This window comes from Sciurus carolinensis, unplaced genomic scaffold (assembly GCF_902686445.1).
Source record: "Sciurus carolinensis unplaced genomic scaffold, mSciCar1.2, whole genome shotgun sequence".
Lineage (NCBI taxonomy): Eukaryota > Metazoa > Chordata > Mammalia > Rodentia > Sciuridae > Sciurus > Sciurus carolinensis.
Genome location: NW_025920204.1, coordinates 292,703 through 312,086, shown reverse-complemented (window position 1 = coordinate 312,086; position 19,384 = coordinate 292,703). Strand labels below are relative to the sequence as shown.

Genomic DNA, 19,384 nt, shown 5'->3' with positions numbered 1-19,384 from the left:
GCAGACCAGAATTCATTTATTCTTAAATACTTTCTGACCTCTAAACTTCTGTAGAATTATTTATGGAAGTTAATTCCATCAGTAGATAATGTTACTAGTGCTACAAGTAGCATACTATACAGATCAAGATGCAAGAATGGTAGAATTTGAAGTTGAGCTTCATTTTATGGTCCAAAGGGGTTAACTAAAGTTGTCATGCTAGATCCAACTCCATTAGGGTAAATTCTCCAAAACCTATGATTGAGTCTTACTTTTATATCCTTAGCACCTGAAACAGTGTCACACAACACTTGCTAAATCCTTGTTGAATAAAAGACTTGACAAACATAATTAAAAACTTTTTTCCTTCATAATTTTAGCATGAAGACTGTAATTGTTTCTCTAAAAATGTATGAATCTGAACTTCATTGACTTGAAGGTAAACATTCTCTTTTTTAATGGGGATTTGAACTTTGTTAGTAGTTTTTAAAAATACAATTTTTTTAACCTATGAAGGTTCTTTTTTTAAAAAGCAAGTCAGAAAATGAAAGCATGTCAAGAGAGAATGCATGTTTTTGCCCTGTTTATTTCTATGGTTAATTGCTCTCATTGTTAATATTTCTTGTATTTTACATTTTTGTATGTTTGACTGCTTGCTTTAAAATACCTTATCAGGGGCTGGGGAGATCGCTCAGTTGGTAGAGTGCTTGCCTTGCATGCACAGGGCCGTGGGTTTGATCCCCAGAGCCACAAAATAAATAAATAAATAAAAAACCTTATCAAATTTTTGACTCAGTACTAAGTTGCAAGTTATTTACATAATAATTCTAAAGAAATTGCTTTGTTTCCAGTGTATCAAATTTAAATGACACATTAATGATTTCAGTGACAGTGTTCTATTTTATGTGTCCTGTATCTTATATTGCTTTTTGGTGGTTTGTGTCATGTGTCAACTATTAAGCCAACTTTGATTATATTGTAATTTTTAAACATATTTAATGTTGCATCTTTATTCTTTGTAGATATGAAGATGTGTCCAGAAGTATATTCCTAAGCTCCAGAGTGGGGACAATTCAAGGGGACATATGAATGGGCAAAGAATAATTTTTTTCAGCATAGTAGGTCATAGATATTCATTATTTTTTTTAGTTCAAGATCACACATATGTTGTGATTTTTATACCAAAGAAATGTACATTTCAGTATCATAAAATATTTTTCTTTTAAATTTATGAAAGTTGCAGTTTTAAAATAGATAAAAATATACTTTTTAAAAAACAAATAATAATAATAATAATAATGAATAAATAAATAACTGTAGGGGAAAATGAAAAGCCAGGTGTGGTGGTGCATACGTATAATCTCAACAAATTTTGAGGCTAAGACAGGAGGATCACAAGTTTGAGGCCAGCCTTAGCCAATTTACCAAAGCTCTGGGCAACTTAGTGAGACTCTGTCTCAAAGAATTAAAAGGGTTGGGGATATAGCTCAGTGGTAAATGTCCCGTCTTAAATTTCCAGTACCAAAAGGAAAAAGAAAAAATATGTAAAATCCCAATGCTCAAAGAAATGATCACTGCTAACATTTTCATGCATTTTCCTCTAGCTCATGTGTGTATACTTTAAGAGAAGATACAAAACAAGACTAATAAAAATTTCTGCATGAGCACTTAGAAAATGAATGCATGGCTGGGAATAAAGCTCAGTGCTACAGTGCATGCCTTGCATGCCAAGGCCCCAGGTTCAATCCTCAGCACTGCAAAGAAGAAAAAAAAAGAAGAAGAAGAAAGAAAATCAAGGCAATGTATTATTTTCTCCAACATTCCTCAAGGTTACCAGAGGAATAAAGAAAATATGCAATTCTGGGCACAGTGTCACATGCCTATAATGCCTGCTCCTTGTAGGCTGAAGGAACAGGATCACAAGATCAAGGCCAGCCTCAGCAGCTAGCAAGATAAACATAAAAAGATCTGGGAATGTAGTTCAGTGGTAAAATGCTCCAGGGTCCAATCCTAGAATTAAAAAATATTAATAAACAAACATAAACAAGAAATATACTGTGCTTACAAACATCATTCCCAGATATGAACACAAACTAAATCTGAGCAAGTAGCAAAGAGAACATATCAAGATTCAGAGGTACGTAATATGGTACCAAGATGGTTTAGCAACTCCACGTGTAATGAAACAATCTATAATCAATCTCCTTATTTCAACAATTTCCTTCTGTAACATCTTACCCTCTAAAAAAGAACTCAAGTAGTGGCCCAGCAAGATCCAATCTTTTGTTTCCATAGTGATCTCTGTTATCTAGTTCTCTTGCACCCAAAGTGACTAGAAGTAACCTATGAACCATACATCTTAAAAAAAAAGAAAAAAAGAAGTGAAAAAAATTTTGTTTTTGTTATCTCCCCCAATAATATTTATCATAAAACATCATTTTTTACTTTTAGCTTTAAGAAAAACACTCTATCTCAGCTATATCTTAGTAGAGAACTTAAAACAATAAAATTTAAAATATCCCAAGAAATATACTTTTTTTGTGTGTGTGTGTGGTGCTGGGGATTGAACCCAGGGCTTTGTGCTTGCAAGGCAAGCACTCTACTGACTGAGCTCTCTCCGCAGCTCAAAATACACTTTTTTGGTCTCAAAAAATCACTAACACCAACATGAGGAAACATTTCTTTTTGTAAGACTTCTTTTGCATATTTAATTCTTTTCTCCTTAGTAATGCCAGGCATTGCCCCTCTTGAACCAATGAAATTTAATGCAACATTCTGTTCTTTAAAGACTAAATCTTCATCAAGAGAAGGTTTTATCTATCAAATAATTTATATTGAATTTTCAAATTCATATTTTCACTTCAAAATGAGTCAGCTCTCATTTAACTTAATAGCATACCAAATATTCCTATAAACCTAATCAAATATGTAAGTGTTTTTAGAAAATCAAGGAATTATAAAAACCTTAGAACCACCTCAATGGGCTGGGGATGTAGATTAGTGGTAAAACACTCCCAGGTTAAATCCCTGGTACCAAAACAAATAAACAAATAAACAAAAAAATGCAATGAATGATTCTGAGTTGGATTCTGAACTAAGAAAAAAATACTATTAAAGATATTGTTGGAGCTGGGTGTGGTGGGGCACTCAGGAGGCTGAGGCAGGAAGATTCCAAGTTCCAGGTCAGCCTAGACAACTTTGCAAGGCTGTCTCAAAATATACAAAAAGATATGGGAGTTGGGGATGTTATTTAGCGGTAGAACACTTGCCTACCATGCTCAAGGCCCTGAGCTTGATCCCCAGCACTGGGCACACTCACTCATTCACTCACACACACACACACAAATGAGAATGTGGCTCAATAGTATAATGCCCCTGAATTCAATCCCCCACACAAGGATGGGAAGAACTAGCAAATACAACTAGCAAATACATGAGTAAGATCTGCATATTCATACTATCACATCTACATTAAATTTCTTGATTTTAGTAATTATACCATGATTATGTAAGTGAATATCTTGGATCTTAGGAAACAAACTAAAGTATTAGCAGTAAAGAGACATAATACCTGAACTTACTCTCAAATGGCCCAGAAAAAAAGTCATGTGTATGTATAGATAGAATAATAAAGCAAATGTAGCCAAGTTAACAACTAAATATGAGTGAAGAATACAGAGTTCTCAACACTACTCTAGCAACTGTTCTCTAAGTTTGAAATTCCTACAAAACAAAAAGGTTTTTCTTTTCCTCAAAATAAAAAGAATTATAGGCATCAATTACTCATTTTCCCTTTTTACTAAATTACACTAGTGTACTTTTATAATTTTTCTTACTGCTTTCTTCATGAGGCTACCATTGAACTTTTGGCTGTCTCTACTTTTCATGTCTATTTTGTATGGAACTGTCAGTAGAGAGGCCTATACAGGGAAGACTTTCACTACACATGAAATTTGTGACAGTCAAATTGCTCTTCTCAGATTTATGCTGTTTTAGGGTTTGTTTGTTTTGGGACCAGGGATTGAACCCAGGAGCACTTAAACACTGAGACACACCTCCAGTCATTTGTTATACTTTGTATAAAGACAGGATCTTGCTGAGTTACTTGGGGTCTCACTGAGTTGTCAAGGCTGGCTTTGAACTTTCCATCCTCTTGCCGCAGTCTCTGGAGCTGCTGGGATTACAGACATGCACCACCACATCCAGCTATTCTATGTTTTAAGGTTAGCAACAATTAGTACCTCTAAATTTCTTTTCAGACACTATGAATATATTGTTTTCATATTACCATTTTCATCTTCCTCTGGATCTTCAAAATCATAAGTAATATGTTCTAGGATATCTCTATCAGACACAAAACCTAATGCTCTGAATACAATAATGATGGAAACTTCTTGTTTGATATATGTGCTGACCAATAGCACTGTTTTTGCACCCTAGAAAAATAAAATACCATGAAAACACAAATATACAAGTGCTCAGAGAAATATAAAAGCACCAAGAAAACCACTTAAATTCCAGCTACTCAGATGAATGAGGCAGGATGTTTATAAGTTTGAGGTCAGCCTTGGCAATGTTCAAACCAGTCTCCACAACTTAGCAAAACCCTGTCTCAAAATAAAAAGTAAAAAGGGAGAGGGGTATAGTTCAGTGGTAAAGTACCTCTAAGTTCAATCCCTAATACACCAAACAAAAAAAATTTCCCCAAAAATGGGAGACAGCAAGCAAACCATTTAAGTTTAAATATTTCATAAAATCATGTCTCCCCATACTCTGAAGAACGTTTTACAACTGCTTTTCAAAACTTTTTAAGCAAGTTAACTAATTTTATAGACAACCTGGTCATTTAAACCATATAGAATTTCCATTCTCATCCATCTGCCTGTCAAGATCCTCTAAGAATTAAACAAATACCACACCTGGAAATGACTTTTCGCTGGCAAAGAATACAAATACAATTGATACCTTTCTATCCCCTCCCCTCTTGGGGTTGAGTGGTCTTGGGAAGAAAAAAATAGATGAGCAGTAAAAGAGCAAGGACATGAATAGACAAATATAGAAAAAGCTAAGTACAGAATAAAAACTAAATATTAAATCAGAGTCAATCTGTGAGTGCTATGGTTTAGATGGGATGTCCCCCAAAATTTCACATGTGAGACAATGCAACGTTTGGAGAAAAAATGATTGAGTTATATCCTTAACCTAATCAGTAAATTAATCCAGATAGGGATTAACTGAGTGGTAACTGAAATGGCAGGGTATGGCTGGAGGAGGCAGAAATTGGGAGCGAGGCCTTGGGTATCTGTGAGTGGAGTCTCTCTCTCTGCTTTCTGATCACCATGTAGGCTGTTTCCCTGGGTCCCACTCTTCTGCCATAAAGTTCTGCCTCACATCAATCCCCAAGGAATGGAGCCAGAATTCTACAGACTAAGATCTCTGAAATCATAAGCCCCCAACCTTTTCCTCCTCTACAATTGTGCTGGTCAGTCCTTTAGTCACAGCAGGAAAAAGCTGACTAAAATAGTGAAGTACTTTCTTGTTTCAAGACCGTTTCAAAACTAACAAAAGCCTCTAACATACAAATTTCTCTTTTCCAATTTCTTCCAAAGGACTGGGGATGCAGTTAGTAGTAGAGCACTCCTGGTTCCATTCCCGAGTACCACAAAGAAAAATAAAAGCTTATGATGGAATCCCTGAGTAAGCTATAAAAGAGTGGTTCCATCTTGCTTATACTCTCTTGCTTTTCTGCCAGCCCCTCTCCCCATACCAGGGATTATGTGGGCCTTTGTGGGCATTCTACCACATCCTTAGCACCAACCTCCCCCCTTTATTATTTTTGAGACAAGGACTTGCTAAGTTTCTCGGCTTACCTCACATTTAAGATCATCCTGCCTCAGTCTCCCAGGTTTCTGGAATTATACATTTGTGTCACTGTGCCTGGCTCTATGGTTCTTTGTGCTTGCTCTCTGTGTAAGCTGAATGGAGAAGAACACATGGCAAGAAACAGAGAGGCTTCCAACCAACAGCCAGTAAAGACCTGAAACAGTCCAATGACCAGTAAGGAACTGAATCCTGTCAACAACCATGTGAATATGCTTTGGATGACTGCAGCCTAGGCAAACACCTTGACTATCACCTTATGGGAGACACTCAGTCAGAGGACCCAGGTAAGCTGCACCCAAAGTCCTGACCCACAGAAACTACAAGATGATAAATGTTGCTGTTGGAGTAATATGTTACATGGTAATAATAATAAAACCTAACTCATAATACCAATTACATGCTCCAGAGAACCTTTTTTTGACTAAGAATACTAAACAAGACACAAAGGAATGAAAAAAAAAAACAACATATCATAACTCAGACCATACCTGCCCTCCTCTTGCCAGCATGCTAACCCATATACTACTGGTAGGTCGGGAAGACTTCTCCAGACATGACCTACACTTTCCTGTGGAGGCATATTTAGAATCCTTTTTGGCAAACACATACTGTTTTTGTTGCCATTTTCTCTTGGGCAATCAGAACCTATATGTGCAATAAGAAAGTTATAGCCATGAAACCAAAATGTCATTGAAGTACAAAGAGTGAAATGTGCACCTTAATTTAACTTGATTATAAAGGTTCACAGAGAAACAGCAATTTTTGAACTTTGAAAAGTCCATTTTGCATTAAATGCTTTGTAAAAATATATAACTCTAATAAATGATGAAATGCAAGTTTATATTATATTCATCTAAATAAAGCTTAAGTTTAGCTGTCACACCATGAATAATTTTAAATCCACTTTCTGGCTACCCTGTATGAAAGTCTACTTTTTCATTTCAAATTTAATAATTTAAATTTTAACTTTCATTTTGTAATGTTTTAAAATAATGTTACTATACCTTTTCAGATCCATTAATGAAAAAATAGCCACCAGGATCCAAGGGACATTCATTTAACTCACAAAGATCATGATCTGTTAAATCATTCAACAGGCAGTAAGCTTAATGCAACATAATTGAAATTTTTCCTGTAAAAGTTTTCTGATCTGAGTCTGAAGTTGTTCTTCACCTTCTTTAATGACTGTTTTTGTTATGTAAACATAAAGTGGAGCAGAATACCTTTGAAAATAGAAGTAGGTCACAGTTGAGCAATAGTAGGGTATTTGCTAAAACATAAATCCTCACCTGGTTAACACATATTTTCTGAATTCTATTTCAGTAACAGCTGATGATAAAAAATATATATTTATTACATGAGATTTCTTAATCTGGTCTCATTTGGCATCATTGGTGAAGGAACGCCATCTCTTTTCCAATGGGTAGATTTGGAGAAGTAAATTGCTCAAGTTTCAACGAATACATTGGCTAAAATTAAACAACAAACAGGAAAAGGGCAAATAAATTTTTCTATAAAAACTTTATTGATTCTGACTTAATAAATGACATTAATATTTTAAGTAAAATTAGTTCTTCAAACTGGCAAAATTAATCTATTATTGATATGAGGACTCTTTAAAGTCAATATACACACTACATATATGTATAGTTTTACACCTAATTGCTTTTTTAGGGCAGAAATAAAATGACTTAATATTCCATAGGTAAATAAAAACTGCATACAGGTTTATATCAGTCAAAACAAATTTTATTAATAATCTGTACAATGTCATACCCCTCTCTCTGGTTAAGGTCAAAAGCACAAAATGACCAGAGAAAAAAAAATAAATTGACATTTAGAAGTTCTCAAATCTAATCAATAGAATATTAGGAAAAATAAACCTAACTCTTCCATTAAACAACCAAAAAATAAAAATAAAAAATAAAAGGGCAGACACAGTGGCACATGCCTATAGCCCCAGTGACTCAGGAAGCTGAGACAAGAGGATGGTAAGTTCAAGTACAGCCTCAGTAACTTAGCAAACTCCTTAGCAACTTAGTGAGACCCTGTCTCAAAATTGTACAAAAAAATTTAAAGGGCTTGGGATACAGCTCAGTGGAAAAGCACCCTTGGGTTAAATTCCCAGTACCAAACACACACACACACACACACACACACACACACACACACACAAACACACCAAAAGAGAAATCCTAATCATTCTCATTCTGTAAAAGGACTAAGCATTTCCAATCCTGGCTGACTATAGTTCAGCCCACAGCAAAATACAAACAAATAAAAGTTCTCAATTAAACATCTGCTGCCTAACTAAACAAGATTCATGAATATAACTCTTCAGAGAGAAACAGATACAGGATTTCTCTCTACATCAAATCTCATAGAAGATGGAACTAAGCAGACCCTTTCCTAAGAGAAAATTATTGATATCCAAGGCTCCCAAGTTGGAATAGATAAAGGGAAAAGACAATTGGTAGGAGTATTGAACCAAGGGGAAGGAAGCCTCCATTCCTTATTTCCATTGTCACTTTAGTTAAGGAAACTATCTTAGACTATTCTAAGATTTTCAACTACTTCCAGCCTCTTTTCCCTTCAAGTAAATACCATTTCCAAACTGACCTTTCTTAAATAATGCTTTATGCATATTCTCTGATAATATTTCAACAATTCCTCACATCATCCAAAATCTCTGACAGTCTGGCTCCATCTTATCATCCAGTAAGACCAAAAACAGAAACTGAGCTGGGTGCAGTGGCACACACCTATGATCCCAGCAACATGAGTGACTGAGACAAAGACTCCTGGGCAACTCATTAAGGCCCTATGTCAAAATGAAATAAAGAGGACTGGGAATAAAACTCAGTGGTAGAGAACTTGCCTCACCACAGGTGAGACCCTGGGCTAAATACCAAATATTATGGGGTGGGATGTGGGGAGAAGATAAACTAAAATTTAGAGGTTGATGCAGTGGTTCCCATCCCATTCTCAAACCGAATACATCAAATACTTTCTTGTGGAAATACCTAAGCCTTTTTCTCCTCTGCTCTTCTTTTCTATTAAGCTCAGATAAGTAAGCTTTACAGATCACTTCTACTAGAACTTTGAATATGCTGTTTACTATTATCTCTCTACTTATACATAAACCATGAAGAAAAAAATGAGAAAAAAAGAAAGCTCATGTTCCTTTTTCCATCATAGCCCTGAAAATTCAATTACTTTTGCTGTTAAGAGCAAAATTCTGTGTAAGATGTCCAATTAGAATGAAAACAAACCAGGCCTCTTAATATAAGCTATGGAGAAATAAGAGTGAAATGGCAAGAAATAACCACTTTTCCCACTATCTACCTCTACCTCATTTTGCTTTACAGTTTTCCCTGTTAATAAAAGTCCAACATTATCCCACATTTGCCTCTCTACATCTCTAAAACTGGGGACAGTCAATGCATTATTTTGGACTTTACAATCATTATATAAAATTAAAATCCTACATTTAACAATGTTACAATTTTAACTTATAATTTTAACAAACTTAAAAAATGCACATATGTGAATAAAACTTTAAAGTACTGAAAAAATAAAAAGGGCTAATAAGTTTTGATGATTTTCCTTTTTGTCTTTTATTTGTACTTTGAGAACAGTCTCCCCTTGTTACACAGGCTGGACTAAAACTGGAGATCCTCCAGCCTCAGCCTCAGAAGTAGCTAGGATTACAGACAGGCTCCCCCACATTGAGCCTGTGGTTTTCTTTTTTTTCAGTCTCATATTGTTATGATAATGTATCCCATGTAATAAACAAAAATCAGGAGAAAATGTCCTCCTAACACTTTTTCTTATCCAGGCATGATGGCACTGCCTGTAATCCTAGCTACTTGGAAGTCTAAGTCAGAATGGTTTTTAGGTTTGAGGACAGCCTTTTCAATGAGAAAGAATGTCTCAATATAAAATAAAAAGGGGTTGGAAAATAGCTCAGAGGGAGAGAGCCTTCCTAGAATATACAAGGTCCTGGGTTCAATCCCCAGAACTGGAAAGGGGGAAAAGAGACAAAAAATAAAATTATCTAAAGTAATTATTTTTGGCTTGCTTCTCCTAGTTGTTCATCTTTGAGTTCCTTCTTCCCAAATATTAAATATCCCCATCTACATAAGGATTAGGGTTTTGACTTACTTACAAAAACACATCTCTAGTAACAATAAATCAGAAGTTGACTAAAAATGCTGTATGTACACTGCTGAAAACTCTTACTGACTTTTAACTTTTAATCCAAGTGCAAGCAGGGCTGAAATTTCAAACTATCTTCTATCCAATTAACTTATTAGAATAACCATCTTACCAGTTCTTCAACTTCTCCACTAGTATGTTGATCTTTAGCTTGTAGGTCGATAGGTGGAGCATCTTCCACAATTCCTTGAAGACACATCTGAATAAACAACTGTTGTCTGATCAAGACACATCTGAATTACAACTGTTGTCTGATCAAGACTTTTTTATCAAAATAAGAACTGGGAAAATAATGAAGTCCAAAAATCAGTTTCAGCTTGATTTGTTTTCTAGCATATTTCTTCATTCTTATTATAATTCAATTCAAATACTCTTAAGAAACAATCACTATGGACCAACCACTAAACAAGATATTATGAGGTTCCTAAAAAAAGAATAATGTCAGCACTAGGTATTTTGTAGACAAGTTTTATTCAACCTCTTAAAACATTTCTTGAAAAAAGGGTCAAAGAAAATGGAGAGCAAAATATATTATTAAAAATTTTAATTTGAATAAAAGCAGGATTCTGATATTAACATCTAAAATAGGGGCCAGGAACAGTGGTACATGCCTGCAATCCTAGTGGCTTGGGAAGTAAGGCAGGAGGATTGGAAGCTCAAAACCAGCCTCAGCAACTTAGGCCATAAAAATTCAGTAGGTCCCTGTTTCTAAATAAAATACATTGCCCCTGAGTTCAATGCCCAGTTCAAAAAAAAAAAGAACAAGAAAAAATTAAACTAAAATAGGAAATGCATATGAATTTTAGGTAAAAACCATTAGTTCTGGGCTTTGTGATATTGCTCATTAGCACACACAAGGTTCTGGGTTAGAACCCCAGCACCAAAACAATAAAAAAACAAGATAATTAGTTCTCTTTAGAATATGTTAAAGGAGAGATGAGAGTAAGTCATTTCAGTGAAAATACTCAGCAAATGACTGGTGATAAAAGTGAAGCATGTGTGAGAAATGAGTTAGTAGTGTAGATACAGAAATTAGAAGATCCAAGAGGAGGATGAACCTTATTAGTCACAAGGAACAGGCCCTTGTTCAGGAAAGGGACAGGAAAAGAAACACATAAGACAGAGATAAAAATGCAAGTGAAATCTCAGCACATGACTCCCCAGCACCACCCAGGAAAGCTACAGTTGGGCATCAGAGGCTGGAGAGTTCTAAGATCTAGAACAACCCTAAAAACTGGATTGCCTCATCAGCCCTCAGCAGTAGGAAGTATCCCATCAGATCTGTCTCAATTCCTCCACCTTGTGACACCAACATTTAATACCTGAGTCTTTCTTAGCTTCTACTCCCCTCTTCCAAGTAATTACTGACTGACTCTCTTGGATCCTTACATCAATTTTCTGAGATATGATAACCAGCCTCCCATTTTGGCATCATCAAATCCCCTAGATCATTGGCAGGACTACAAAATGGCTGACACTTTAACAAGGCTTTAACCTGATCAAATCAATTATGACCACCAATAAAAAGTTCAATACTACATTAGGGAGCAAAGCATACAACCATCCTTGTATAAAGCATGACCTAAGAATGGGTCATTTCTTTTCTTTTTACTTTTATTCTTTATTTGTTTATTTTTATATGGTAATGAGGATTGAATCTAGTGCCTCAAACATGTGAGACAAAGGCTTTACCACTGAGCTACAGCCCCAGCCTCTTTCTTTTTCTTTTTTTCTTTTAGTGACTGGGGCATTTTCTTTCAGTAGAGTGTGGGATAGCAGGAAAAATTTCTCAACTATGTGGGACATCTACTGATATATAAAAATCACATGGAAGGCATGGCCTAATATAAGTAAAAATGGTTGTTATGAAAAATTTAAGATGAAACATCTTCACAAAACTATACAAATATTCCATTACTTCAGGACACTGAATCATAACTATTTTCATTAAAAACTGAAGAATAGTACTTTATTAAAATGTCCTGGAATGGCTTGGCAGCGGTGGTGAGGCCGGGCCTCGCGGGCGCTATGACGTTGGGCTTCTCAGTCAGCTCCTTCCCTGTCAGCATCCCTGCAGTGATCACAGCTGGCTATGTTCTCTGGCTTCCTGAGAAAGCAGCATCCAGACTTCAGCCTGCCCTGCATTGCTAACCATGTGTCCTTACAGCAGACAGACTGGAGTGAACCATGGCTGGTGGGGCTGGCCATCTTCCATGTGCTGTGCCTGCTCCTCACCTGCTTCTCATCCCAGAGGTACAGACTACAGATTAGCCATTTCCTGTGCCTTGGTTGTTTTCAAAATACCAGTATTTTGACTCCAGGGGGATGTCCATTTCTGTCATGTTCTCAGCTCCACTGCTGCTCATTGTGATTATGTGGGTATGCAAGACTTTGAATGTGATGACTGACCTGAAGAAATTACAAGAAAAAAGAAAAGAGAAGAAGAGGAGAAAGGAAGAGTAGACTTGTGGCAGTGCTGGGCTCTGTTGGTCTTCCTGGCCGCAGTGGCTTCTGTGCAGTGATGCCCAGGCATCCTCAGTTGGCGTGGTGGGAAACCATGCTCCTCTCTGGGGCTCCAGCACTGGAGCACACACTAAAGTTGTTTCTCAAACCAACACAAATTGTACCCTCACGTGTTTGTTGAGCCTGGTCTGCCAGGCTGGTTAGCTGACCTAGTCTCTCAGGCTAAGCCACAGGAGTGCTCTGTGCATCCTTCCAGGACTCTATGGTCAGTTGTAGAGTGTCCACTTGGCATGGAACCCCAGCAATAGTGCCGTCCTGCACACAGGCCAATCACCTGGCCATTGACCTGCATCTTGTGCTCTACAGGATAGCTCTTAACTGAGGGCAGGTTTACCCCAAGGGACTTGGGACAGTTTGGTGACACTTTTGCTTGTCACTGGGGGAGGAGTGCTGCTTGCAACTAGTGAGTGGAACCTGAGTGCTGCTGAAATCCTGCAGAGATGGACTGTGTCCCCATCCTGGAGGATTGCACAGAGTGCTGGCCCCACATTTACTCTGCCTGAGGCCTTTGAAGCAAGTCTAGAAAAGATGGCACATATCTCATATACTGACCAGTCCCCTGGGTTTGGGTTTTCTGAAACCACCAAATGGGCATATCATGTAATGGCCCATCTCCTGAGTCTTGGCCCTCTGAAATCATCAGCTGGGCATATCTCAAGTAGTGACCAGTCCCCTGAGCCTGGGCCTTCTGAAACCAGGAGCTTGGCATATATCTCAGCTTAACAGCTGGGTCCCATGAGGTTAGGCCTTCTGAGCCAACAGTGGGGCTACTTCACTGATCAAATTTTGCTAATGTGAGGAGAAGCATTAAGTTGGACTGTGTGGACAAGACTGTGTTAAATGCACCCTTTATTTTGCTCTGAGTGCAGCATTACGAATAGAGAAACATTCCCTTAAGGACCCAGTGGTCTCCACTCCACCTGGACAGTGCAGGTCCCTTCTGCCCTCCTGAGTTCCATCCTGCAGGGGTGCCCTCGGGCTGCCTGTCTGGGGCACTCATGTGATGTAGTGAAACATTTTTCAAATTTCTAAAAGAAAAAACTGTCCAAGTGAAAGCTCCTAATATATTAAGAATGTTAACAATTGACAGTTTGATTGCAACATTGTCTTGAAATTCAGATGTGTATGTTTTAAGTTTTTAGGTGGTGTTAAACTCTTAGTGGAGAAGCTGGCAGGTGGTAGATGTGAGTGGATAGAATCCTCTCAGCCAGGCCACTGAAGTTTTGTGCCTGCAGCTCTTTCCAGTCCCTCTGCAATTTGTTTAGCTTTTACAATGAATGCAGAGGTGACTTGGGAGTAGCAGCCTGATCTTAAGCAAGACCAATCTCAAGTTGACATCACCTGTGGGATCATGTGGCAAGTATGATTGTGCACATCTCAGTGGATGTCTCAGGGTGTTTGATGATGCATGGCTTGACAAGGGCTTCCCTCACCCCCCACAAGGTGGTTTCACAGAAAATGAAGAGCCGCTGATGTGTGACTGCAGGAGCCCAGAGCAGGCATTGTGTGAGTGTGGAGGTGGCCCTCAAGGGCTGTTGCCTGCCAGGCTGTCCCAGGCCAGCATTGGGAAGCAGGTCAGGAAATTGCTGGAGAGAACACACCTGAGGCAGCTGTGGGACCTCTCATGCAGCTGATATAAGCCAGTGAGACCACATCTGTACATTGGACCATGCAGATCTGGGCCTGTCCACCTGAGTCTAGCTTCCCTGTGATAAAGTGGTGTAATAGTACTGTTAGCTCAGTACCTAGGTGTTAGCCCATGTGTGACCCTGATGTGGGCTCTGGGTTTCACATGTGTGCTGTTTTCACAAAAATGAAGTTTGCATCATTTTAGTGAGGCTCCTATCTCAGTGGCTGGAATTGCATTTTTGGGAACTGTCTTTATATCTCCTCCTCTTATTAGGGAAAATCCTGCAAGCCAAAATCATCAGCTCTTGAGTAATTCATAAAACTTGTGTGGGTACATGCAGGGTGTGGGCTGGGACTGTGGTTTGTGATAGGTACTTGCCCATATGCCTGAGGTGCTGATTTTTATCACCAGCACTACAGAAAAGTAAATTTAAAATAAGGTCTGGGGTATGAGCCCCACCACATTCATGCTCTGAGAAGTGGAAGGCTCATAGGTAATCTGCTCCTCTGCTTTAGTTAGCAGATGCTTTTACCATGTGTTTATGAACAAAAAAGAACAAAGAATATTGTGCATTCTACAAGCCTGTGACACTGTCAGTTTATTGATTGATGTGTAATAAAACATCTTTGATATAAAAAAAGTCCTGTTTGTGAACATAGACCAGTGGTAGAGCAAACATCTGTCTAGCACACATATGGCTCTGGATTTGATCTCTAGTACCCTTATTACCAGCAACACAACAATCTACATAGCCAGGTGCAGTGACATGCACCTGTAAGTCCCAACTACATGAGAGGCTGAGATAGAGCATCATTTGAACCTTGGAGTTTAGGGACAGACTGGGCAACAGAAAGACACCATCTCTCCATTTTTGGGGGAAAGACGGAAGAGTACCACGGATGAACTCAGGGGCTCCCAACCACTAAGTCAAATTACCAGCCCTATTTTCTACTATATTTAGAGACAGGGTCTCCTTGGCACCTTGTCATAATTGAGACAGGCTTTAAACTAGACATCCTCCTGCCTCAGCCTCCCAAGCCACTGGGATTACAGGCATGCATAACCAAGTCCAGCAAAAACCCATCTCTTTAAAGAAAAAAAAAAAAACTCTTTTGAATATGACAACCCTCCCTGGTCTCAACTTTTTCTCATCTTTTCATCAACTCAATCGGCAAAGTTGAACAAGTACCAGTTGGATAAGCAAGTTGGACTTTCTGCATGGAACTGCGGTTAAAGTTAGCAGTGCTTCAATGGTCACCTGCATTTCTTAAGATGAGGTGATCTTTGATATGAGTCAACTCTCAGGAACTCATAGATTAGATCATTCTCACAAGTACGCTCATGGGGGTATATCATCAGCAAGTTCTTCAAAAAGATGATGCTCACCAGGTTGCAAATGACAGGAACTTCCAAATGACAACTGCACTAGTCTTTGGAAATTACCAGGCTTGTTGGGCACACTCCAAATGCTGTGCAACTGAAGTGGACTTGTACAGCTCAGCACTTTCCATGTCAACCTCAATGTCATGTGGAAAAGCAAGAGGTGGCTCTGGCTCTTCTCACTCAGATTTCCTCGGCATCAGGTTGCAAATGACTTGAAGTCGAATTGTATGATTTGGGGATAAATACGTGTTAGCTCCTGCTGATACCATTCAGGAGGAAATGGGGAAATGTTCAACCTAGTCTCCCAGTATCATTGGAGGTCCAGTGTCAAGAAGAATGAAGCCCTTTTCTACACTGTTGTTAATTTGGATGAAGGTTCTAAAGAGATGCAGTGTAGAATTAGGTGAAGAATATGGTGTTCTCATGTGCACCATGGTTCTAGGAATGAGTGGCTTGTGCTTTGCAGGGTCAAGAATGGCATAAGAAGTTATCTTTGAAAGAAAGAGGGAAAGCAGAGACACTAGGCATGTGGCATGTTGGTGGTGGATATAGTCAGTCTAAGAAATAAAAAGGATGCTAAAACTTGCAAATACTTGAGGATACACTCTTTTTTTTTTTTAATTGCCAAACTTTATTTAGGTCGTATTGGTTACAGATAACATATCTAAACCAATATTCCACCCCACACTATGCAGTCCCCTGGGCAGGCCCTGCCACCTTTTTCCTCCAGTCTCACTTCTTATCCTCTTCCTTCTTGTCCTTCTTGCCATCCTTTGTGGTCTGTGAGTCAAGAGAGCCTATGGCATTTTGAATGTCTTCATTATCAGTATCCACACCCAGAAGGTTCTCTAGGACACTCTGAAAAAACTCAGGGTCCTGCATCATGTCATAATTATCCTCTTCCTTGGTTGGTTCAGATTTGTCCATGGCTGAGTTGGCATCAAGGTTGGCTGATTCTGTCTGGCCAAACTCTGCTCCCTGCAGGGACATCTGCATGGCATAAGCAATCTTCTCTTTCTCAATCTTACTACTTAGATCAGGGAGCCCTGTGCAGCCAAACTCTTGCTGGCTGATGGTCATATTAAGCAGGGCATCATCTGAGTCTTCAGTCCCACCTGTAGCAATCCCAGTCTCAGTTGCAGAAGCTGCTGCTACCCACCATGCCTCCTCATCCTGCCTTTGCTACTGCTCTTCCATAGAAACATGAAGAACCAGGGAACGCTCAGGATCAGCACTGGGATCCACTTCAAATTCAAAGTCACTGGCACCAAGACCCAACATGGCACCACCTTCACCAGCAAGAATTGGAGAACTGATGAGAGCATCAACCAAGTGGGGCCCAGGAGGCATTGTCACCAAATGAGAACAAGTTCCATCTTTGCCATTCAGTGTGTTTACAAAGGTGATCACATTTTCTGTGTTCACCTCCTCTTCCCCAAAATTGATACTGTTAACATTTACTTTTTCTTTCTTGAGGTGCTCAGCCAGTTTAAACAGATCCTTCTTGTTGTCTTCTTTGGGGCTTCCCACAAAAGCAATGATGCACAGCTTGTGATTCTTGCCTTGTCGGTGCTTCAGAGTCAGATGGGCTATGCAAATGATAGTGCAGAAAGTGATCTTGCACTTGGGTTGAATGGTATGGAGCATGGACAGGATGCTGCCAGTGTCAGGGGTTAGAATGATTAGCACTTCACAGTCATTGGCCAGTGTGACGAGGCCAACTTTGTACTCATGGATGCTTCCAGTCTTTGAGTGACATACTTTGTTGACAGCATACTGTTGGGTCTGTGGCCAAGGGGGTAAGAGGTCTCCATTCCACATATACTCACTGCTGTACACACAAAGCACAGTATTCTCCAAAAAAATATTGCAACCTTCCTCCCTCATGACCAGTTCTTGGGGACTGCCTCCAGGATACACTCTTCCTGAACAATAAGGCCTATCACACATTTGCATGTTCTTTAATGTGTCCTCTTTTGATATTCAGGTTTTGCCCATTTTGGGTATGCACTTTTAATTTTGAGCAAGATGGTTTGGACTAAATGTCTGATATTGAGGTGCATTCTTGAATTTGAGAGCCATGCTTCAGTGCTATATATCATACCATAAAGTCATTTACATTGAAGGTAAATTGAGTCATGTGTGTGGAGTAAGGAAAGCCTTTCCTCAGAGGTCTTGTGCTGAAAAAAAATAAAATAAGCATATCATGATGCTGGCACTTGCAATCAAAAGGAAAGAGCCAGGAACTGGTAAGGGCATTGAAGTCCTTGCTGGGAGGATTAAGGTCAGTCATGATGGTTGTTCACAGAATGATCTGGCACTGACTACATCCTGTATCTGTACAGGATGTTGAAGCAAAAGAAATGTCCTGGAATTTGGACATAGACCTTAAGCAAAGCCCATTTTGTTAGTGTCCATTCACTGAAGTTGGTTTTCAACACCAACACCCTTGTGCTATTCATGCCCCTCAAAGGTCCTTACCCTTCGGTTTGGAATACTCATCCTTGAAACTTTGTGCTATTTCTCATTCAGCACGATGCCTGTTCACCTTTGGTATTCTGCCCTGTAAAAATGTGTTCTTCATTCCAAAGGAAGGCTCTTGTTTCATGCACTGGCTTGTACTTTGCATCATACATGGACTGATAATAGGCCATTTCTCAGAGGGCCTTGTGCCACAGAGGCAGCAGCCTGGTCAAGGGAATGAACCCTTGGGTGAACAGAGAAGGGCTATATATTACTGCCTCTGAAAGTGGGTTTCAGGACATCTGGAAAAATTATGGCAGGACAAATTCTGAGTGTAGCCCACTTGTAAGGCAGCAGCCAAGTTGGTTGGCCCTGGCTGGTGGAGTGAGCACAGAACATCTCTCCTTGCCTGGCAGTGACCCCCTGTCCTCCTTCCAACATGCTGACTGAATGACTCTCTGGTCTCCTCATGAGTTATCACAGCAGCCACACACCTACATTTGGAAGACCAACTCCCCAGGTTCCAGCTGTCTCCTGTTAGGGCTATCTTGGAAAGGAGAGGCAACTGACCAGACTGGGTGTGATGTTTCCCAATTCAAGGAGCACCTAAGCCAGGTAGCAGTGCTGCAAGCTCCCCTGCCCTGAGCTCTTAGCAGCCATAATGCCCTATGGCTGCTAGGACACTAGGTGAGTTGCCTGACTCGGACAAATCCCGGGTGTGCAGACCTGGAGGAGTGGTTTTGGAGGGCAATGCCAATGTGGCAGTGCTACAGTGAGTGACCAGAACTCATGCAGCCTTCCATCCCTGCCTGGTCCCCCACACCTCATGGGGGATCCCTGCCCACAGCAGTAGCTTGGTGAGCATGCTGTCATGATGTCCGGTGCAGCCAAACCAAAACAGCACCACCTAGGAGGCCTAAAATGTAGTGCAAGTTGTCAGGCTTCAGCTGGGTCCCCTGACCTGCCTGGACTGGGAGCAATTCCTGGTTCGCTCGGCTGCACCCCACAAACCTGATATCTCCACTTCAACTGGGTCAACAGGTTAGGATCCCATTTCTTGAAAGATCAGGTCCCTGGCCCTGAATCTGCTTCTCTTTCCTCTTACCATCACCCCACAGCTGGCATTTCTTTTCATTTTCCATCTGAAATCCCCAGGATCTGAAGCATCTCTGATTGCTATGGAAACCGTGATGCCACTGAGCTGTCCAGCTGCTCCTCTGTGACCTCAGTCGCTGTCTGATGTGCAGGCATGAAGTCAAAGACACCACTCCTCAGTATTCAGGTGGCCCAAGGCCCAGAGAAAGC

The 19,384-nt window shown here is 39.6% G+C and overlaps 1 protein-coding gene and 2 pseudogenes across 1 annotated transcript; 1 reads left to right on the top strand and 2 right to left on the bottom strand.

The window, feature by feature from the left end:
• Positions 1-1,565: 1,565 nt before the first annotated feature.
• LOC124975005 (DNA-directed RNA polymerase II subunit RPB2-like) lies at positions 1,566-11,504 on the bottom strand (annotated as a pseudogene).
• A 604-nt stretch (positions 11,505-12,108) lies between these two features.
• LOC124975001 (transmembrane protein 18-like) lies at positions 12,109-12,543 on the top strand (annotated as a pseudogene).
• Positions 12,544-16,348: 3,805 nt separating this feature from the next.
• Positions 16,349-17,503, bottom strand: LOC124975004 (26S proteasome non-ATPase regulatory subunit 4-like). Its single transcript, XM_047537916.1, is given in 1 exon segment — positions 16,349-17,503. A coding segment is annotated over 1 exon segment (1,155 nt).
• Positions 17,504-19,384: the final 1,881 nt, after the last annotated feature.